This window comes from Clupea harengus, chromosome 1, assembly GCF_900700415.2.
Source record: "Clupea harengus chromosome 1, Ch_v2.0.2, whole genome shotgun sequence".
In the NCBI taxonomy this organism is placed as follows: domain Eukaryota; kingdom Metazoa; phylum Chordata; class Actinopteri; order Clupeiformes; family Clupeidae; genus Clupea; species Clupea harengus.
The window spans coordinates 12,518,048-12,525,547 of NC_045152.1; the positions used below are offsets into that span (position 1 = coordinate 12,518,048).

At 45.7% G+C, this 7,500-nt stretch overlaps 1 protein-coding gene across 1 annotated transcript in view; it reads left to right on the forward strand.

Annotated features, from left to right (window-relative positions):
• The first annotated feature begins 1,934 nt into the window (after positions 1 to 1,934).
• ngfrb (nerve growth factor receptor b) overlaps positions 1,935 to 7,500 on the forward strand; it is an 18,235-nt gene continuing 12,669 nt past the window's right edge. The window contains exon 1 of the mRNA XM_042708733.1: positions 1,935 to 2,475. Within this exon, the coding sequence (XP_042564667.1) occupies positions 2,440 to 2,475 (36 nt within the window). The 5' untranslated portion in view covers positions 1,935 to 2,439. The remainder of the gene's footprint in view (positions 2,476 to 7,500) is intronic.

Here is a 7,500-nt window from a genome sequence, read left to right on the forward strand (position 1 = left end):
GCCCCCCTCGATGTTCAGCCAGCCAGCTGGCTCGCTCTGCTGGTTGGAGGTCGGTGAGGACCTGAAGCGCTTCTCCCTTCAGAGCGAGGGTGACCTGGACCCCCTCGACCAGGCATGGAACTGGGCTGCCTGCTGGACCTGGAGGGTGACCTGGACCCCCTCGACCAGGCATGGAACTGGGCTGCCTGCTGGACCTGGATGAGGGACGTGTAAAGTGGGCTCACAGCTTCGTCACTGCTTCTGTCAGCTCCTGGATGAGCCGCAGTGCCATCGGCAGCCTGTCCTCCCAGCGTGGCGGCCTCCCCTGTCAGCTGCCGCACCCAGTCCCCAGGCCTGGATGAAATGATAACAGTAACACACCTTAACGCCAGACACAAAAGGGAGACATGAATCACGGCACTAGTAGAGAACACTACTACAGATTAGCAGGAAACCCCAAGCACGCCACAATACTACAGCTGTTGTGGGATATTACAGTAATAGTTTAGAATAATACAGCTGTTGTGGGATATTACAGTAATAGTTTAGAATAATACAGCTGTTGTGGGATATTACAGTAATAGTTTAGAATACTACAGCTGTTGTGGGATATTACAGTAATAGTTTAGAATAATACAGCTGTTGTGGGATACTACAGTAATTGTTTAGAATACTACAGCTGTTGTGGGATATTACAGTAATAGTTTAGAATAATACAGCTGTTGTGGGATACTACAGTAATAGTTTAGAATACTACAGCTGTTGTGGGATATTACAGTAATAGTTTAGAATAATACAGCTGTTGTGGGATATTACAGTAATAGTTTAGAATACTACAGCTGTTGTGGGATATTACAGTAATAGTTTAAAATACTACAGCTGTTGTGGGATATTACAGTAATAGTTTAGAATAATACAGCTGTTGTGGGATATTACAGTAATAGTTTAGAATAATACAGCTGTTGTGGGATATTACAGTAATAGTTTAGAATACTACAGCTGTTGTGGGATATGGGTGCCCTCTTGTGGACCGTTTGGTAGCTTACAACAGGGGTTTTCAACTGGTTTTGTCCCAGGGACAACCATTCTGACCAGAAAGTAATCCGCGGCCCACTGATGAGCCAGTGATTCCCAAAACATTTTACAGTCCCGTACCCTTCTTTTTCATGTTTGTAACCGCCGCCACACCCCCTCCCCCCGCACACATATTCTGCCTATAATACTTGTCAGTGTAATTTCTTCGCTGAATATGGGTCTACATCAGTATTTTGGGCAATGCGACTTGGCTATTCAGACATAAATATGTCGACGGGCCCAGGTATATTTATAAAAATAAAGAAAGTCAATGATGAACTGATCAACATAGGCTCATGTCGCGGACCCCCTGCAATGCCGTCGCGGACCACCAGGGGGCCACGGACCCCTGGTTGAAAACCCCTGGCTTACAAGAAACCGGAGCGGAGTTTACTGGTACAGTAGTTGCGGTCGGACCGCCAGAATCAGCTCTAATGAGTGGAGAGGTGAAGACACGTCTCAGATTCACTTTAATGTCATGCCGACACGCCGAAGCTGTGGTCAACGTTTTTCTCATCACATGCTGTAACAGTTTTGTCACTTCAAAGGGTGATGCATTTCGCAGTGCATCTGACCCCGTGATTTAGAGCCCAGCCGGGCCATCCTAACTGTTTTTTGTCTCGTTGTGTTTGTGGCGGTGCTGGCCCACAAACAGACTCGAACAACAACATGACAACATGAAACAACAAACTCATTATATTTTCTTTTGATATTACTGTTGCGTATGGGTCGATGGACCTACCCCACATTGGTCATCCAATAAAAGAACTTGGATATTAGAAGCAAGGTTTAAATAAATTGAGTTTGCTGCCCTGTATGGCGTGCAGAACAATTAAATAAAGTTGAGTTGCTAAAGCCAAGTCAGTTTTGTTGTGCGCCAAACTCACTGGATGGGGCAGGGGCGTGAGGTAGAAGGGTGACCGGTTGTTCGCTCGCAGCAGATCTGCGGTTCTGTCATGTGAGACGCGTTCTGTTGCAAGACAGGGGAGACGCAGCGCACTACGCCTTCTCTCTAGACGCGCTCCGGACTACCGGGTGTGTGGAACACCAACAGGACGCGGCACAACTCATTCTCAAGTGGACTACAACAGCGCGAAGCAGGCTTTTCTGTGCTGGGTGGCTTCAAGTGGGACACAGTGGGTAAAACGCGGATCACTGTTCCTTTTCAAACAGTTGTTGGAACTGTAAAGCTACAGAGGAATAGGGGACGCATGAGGATATCTGAGCATTTACACGCAACGCTACACGACCGTCTGGTGTGATGCTTATTTTACACGACTCGCTCGGAAGCAAATATTAACATTGTTTAGGACATTTTGTCGCATTTACAAGTAGCAAGTCAAAATTCGTGTCAAACAGTCAACTAACAAGAGTGCAAGATTCACGATGATTACTCTGATCTTCACAGTATTACTCGGAGCGGTGAGTACAATGCGCGTATTTATATGTGTATATTTCCATGATGAATGAGACTATTTACTGTAACGTTGCGTTCCCCGAGCACACAGGTTTGAGTAGGCTATCAACAAACTCACAGACAAGTGTAGTTGTTGAAGTGTGAGACGTGATTTGGAGAAAGTGTGACTCGCATCTCAACACTGTCTAAGCCAGTATCAAGTTGCAATTTTCACGCGTGTAACTACCATACCTGGAGTACGCGTCACACCCAACATCAAAGACAGGAACACACATTCATTTCACAGCCATGCAGGCAAAAAACCCGTAGATTGGGATAGCTCTATTGTGAGGTTTACTTTATTGAATTCATTTTTAATTCAATAGCTCTGCACGACACATGTTTCTCTTGATTTGATTTGGCTGTCTTATGTAGGTTTGGTTTGGTGCCATTTGTCGCCGTAACCACATCAAGTTCTGCGCAGGAGATGCCTATCGTGTGTACATCCTGCGCCCGTGGGGCATCGTCCCCTTTATGGTCGCTGACTCCCGGAGCGCAGACCCCTTCTCCATTTCGCCCCGGGCTGCACGAGAATAACAATGTCACGGCGGAGAACACAGGCGCGCTCTGCCACCACTCTGCGCGCTGTTTTTGTTCTTACCGTAGCCAATCCTAACTGCCTGGTCCTACTTGACATTTGGGAAAGACACGCTTTATTCGCCCCACCTCACTTATCGCTAGTTACGGCGACTTCTGAGATCGGGGAGCACACTCAATGTACAAGGCGACGTGCGTGCTCAACGAATCGATTGCTGTGTAAGCGCGCCATGTAATATTAATAGGGGTAGAATCCACCTCCCTCTCTCGTGCCCTTTTCTGTGGCAAAGACGATGAGTCAACAGTGGACTACATATTTCTGTTAGTGGACGCTGGTCCTCCATATGTTTTATTCCTTTCTCCTTTCCTCACATCGCTTTTTTGCACTCTCTGTCTTGGATATTAGCCAATTAATTCTGTCTAATTTTGTATTACGTAAGAGGTGGACTGTTTGAAAAGTAATGGAAGAAAATGTTGGCTGTCCTTGTGTCAAAGAGCAGGAGTCACACAGGATGGAAAGATCTATGATTCAATGCACTCAAACCACAGACCTTAATGAGGAAACTGGCCTGCGACTAGTCAGTCCCATTGAGCAGCCTGGGTATCATTCCATAGATAGTTATTTGATGTTCTTATTGTGAACCTCGAACCTCGAACCAAACAGAAGCTATGAGAAGCTCAAAAACATGGACTGGGCCTCCAGGATGCCAGTCAAAGAGGAGACAATGGCCACGAGGAGCCAGGTTGAGAGAGGGAGGGAAGGAAGGGAGAGGTCTGGGGATACATGGCTAGATTCATAATTAGATTCAATAGATGAATAGATGGAAGCCTCATTACCCTAATACAAAGCACCCTATTAAATGTACAAGGTGTCACATTTTGTAGCTCTAAGCGCTGTTCTTACACGTGCACACACATGCACAGAGAGATCCGCTACTCTTAAGTTCTCTCACATCGAATCAAATGGAAGTGTGTGTGTGTGTGTGTCTGTCTGTGCCAGTGTGGGCTATATGCATGTGTGTGTGTGTGCATGTGTGTGTGTGTGTGTCTGTCTGTCTGTGCCAGTGTGGGCTATATGGATGTGTGTGTGTTTCTCTCTCTCTCTGTGTGTGTGTGTGTGTCTTTAAATGTGTGCCTGTTTGCTTGTATATGCATTCATCAACATTCATACAGAGATTTATTTTCATTGTACGGGTGACAGGGACGGAAAAAAAAAACAAAGTCATAATGATGATGAATTAATTTCAGGTTCAGTCATATAAAAGAATCATGTTATTCTTGGCCACTGATGTACTGCAGAGCATCTCAGATCAAAAGTTGAATTAGAGCTGTTAGTCTGTAATCGCATAAAGATCCAGTTACTCTCGATTTCATTTCAAAAGAGTCCCTTCACAACACATTACCTGTCTGAAAGCCACTCCAAACAAGAGACTGGGCAAGAAAGAGAGAGTTAGAACTAGGAAAAGAGGGAGAGAGAGAGAGTGAAAGAGTGAAACAGAGAGGGGAGGGGAAAAAGTAACACGGGCACTTGGATGAGTTTCAACTCTACTTAAGCAGGTTTGTCTTGTCATGTGTGGCTAATTATGAGTCAGGTGTATCAAATGTCTGTGTGTGTTTGCAAATATTCCACACTTTGACTGCAGACTATGTGAGCCAGCAGGTCCCTAATGTTGTTTAAAACGTTGTTGTAAATATCCCTTTGAGCTTTGAAAACACTCATAGATCACCTCCTCCTCCTCCTCCTCCTCCTCTTCCTCTGTGCCTGGCTCAGTGTCCTGGTTGTTTCCAGACAGGCTCCAGTAAATAACGAGAGAAACACCCACTTTTGCAGTGAGAGAGCCCAGGGCCAGTGTGTGTGTGTGTGTGTGTGTGTGTGTGTGTGTGTGTGTGTGTGTGTGTGTGTTATAGAGGGAGAAAGAGAGAGAGAGATGTTTAAGAGTTGCGGAACAAGTGTAGGTGTTTTTCTTGCGAAAGGAAGATAGATAGATAGATATGTAGATATATAGATAGATAGAAAGGTAGATAGAGGCCTTTGTCAGAAAGGTAGATAGATTTTGTCCACTTAAGGTGTCAACGTGCACTCAACATACTCAACACTCACACTGCCCTAAGGGAACCATCATGTCTGTTGTCCTCTCTCTCTCTCTCTCCCTCTCTCTCTCTCTCCCTCTCTCTCTCTCTCTCTCTCTCTCCTTCTTTCATTCTTTCCATTCTTTGCGTCTTTCTTCCTGTATTGATTTCCCTTCATGTTTACTTTTTAATTATATTTATTTTTTCCTTTATTGTGATAATTAGCGTCTCAGGGAAATCGTTTTTGATTGATGAGTTTCTGTGGGAATTCTTCCCTGAAGCCCACAGTCCACTGGCAGTTTGTTAGTCTCTGTTATCACTCTCTATCTCACTCCGTCTGATATCACTCTCTATCACCCTCTATCTCACTCCATCTGATATCACTCTCTATCTCACTCCCACTTATATCACTCTCTATCACTCTCTATCTCACTCCCTCTGATATCACTCTCTATCTCACTCCCTCTGATATCACTCTCTATCTCACTCCGTCTCTATCTCACTCCCTCTGATATCACTCTCTATCTCACTCCCTCTGATATCACTCTCTATCTCACTCCGTCTGATATCACCCTCTATTTCACTCCATCTGATATCACTCTCTATCTCACTCCCTCTGATATCACTCTCTATCTCACTCCGTCTCTATCTCACTCCCTCTGATATCACTCTCTATCTCACTCCCTCTGATATCACTCTCTATCTCACTCCCTCTGATATCACTCTCTATCTCACTCCGTCTGATATCACCCTCTATTTCACTCCATCTGATATCACCCTCTATCTCACTCCCTCTGATATCACTCTCTATCTCACTCCCTCTGATATCACCCTCTATCTCACTCCCTCCGATATCACTTTCTATCTCACTCCCTTACTTAGCAGCCTGGCTTCGATACAAGAGTCTTGTGATGCACACAGGCTAAAGCCTCGAGCACTTCTCAGAAGCACCTTCAAAAGCATTTTACACCACGCAAGCCAGAACACACTGAGCTGAGAGAGAACCCTACATCAAAACTCATGGCATTAATGTTTCCTTATGGACATGCCATTAATCATTTATATAATGTAATATAATGTAGTCCTGAGTGCTATGACCTAAGCCCTTCTGGGGTCTGGTCTGGCGGTGGCCCTCACCAGAGGAGTCTGAGAGACGGGTGGAGGGACCCGTCCAGGGATGATCTGGTGTGACTTGGCACAGATCTGGCGTGACTTGGCACAGATCTGGTGTGGATACGGCCCCCAATTTGGCAGATTTCCCTTTGCGTGCGTGGTCACAGGGAAGATTCACCCCAAACATCTGCCCTACTGGTGGAGCTGATCCACCCCAAACATCTGCCCTACTGGCGTGAGAGTGAGAGTGCCTGCCTCCTGATATGGACATGTGGAGGGAGGGGTTCAAGCCCAGAGGTGGGGTTAAGAGTGACTGTGTGTGTGTGTGTGTGTGTGTGTGTGTGTGTGTGAGTGTGTGTGTGTGTGTGAGTGTGTGTGTGTGTGTGTGTGTGTGCGTGTGTGTGTGTGCGTGTGGGGTTAAGAGTGACTGTGTGTGTGATGTGTGTGTGTGTGTGTGTGATATGTGTGTGATACAGTATGTGTGTGTGATATGTGTGTGTGTGTGTGTGTGTGTGTGTGTGTGTGTGAGTGTGTGTGAGTGTGTGTTGTGTGCGTGTGTGTGTGTGTGTGTGTGTGAGAGTGTGTGTGTGTGTGTGCGTATGTGTGTGTGTGGGGTTAAGAGTGACTGTGTATGTGTGTGTGTGTGTGTGTGTGTGTGTGTGGGGTTAAGAGTGAACGCCATGGAGATGCCCAGGAGATCAGCACATCGTTACTTCGCATGCCTCACAGGGTGACGTAAACACGCCAGAAATGTTGTGTTGTCTACGCAAGGCACATCTGGACAGGTCAAAGGTGAAGCTTGAGGCTGGGAGCCGTTTATGAAGTTCGGGGCGTGTCGTAGGGGAGCGTAGCCACTGCAAGCCTGCAGGGTTACCACAGAAACGGGTTTCTCAGTGGAGTCAAGTGATGGGAGCAACCTTCAACACGTTTGATTTCAAAGCAAGAATATGGTGTTGGTTATGATAGTGTTGCCTGTCGTAGTAAAGATTTTACCCCAGACAGGGAGTTTTAACCATTAGTGTGTTTTATGTTAGAATATAAATGTGGTATTGATTAGGATAGTGTTGTCTAATGTCTATCAATATGGTGTTGATTAGGATAGTGTTGTCTATCATAATAAAGTTTTGACTCTGGATATGTAGTTCTCCATGGGGTTAAATCAGGTATGTTGTGCTACCCCCAGGATGTTTGATTTCACTGTAACATAAATATACTGATTGCCTGCAGAAGTAACTCCAGAGGGAGGGACAGTTCTCCATATGCTATGATAA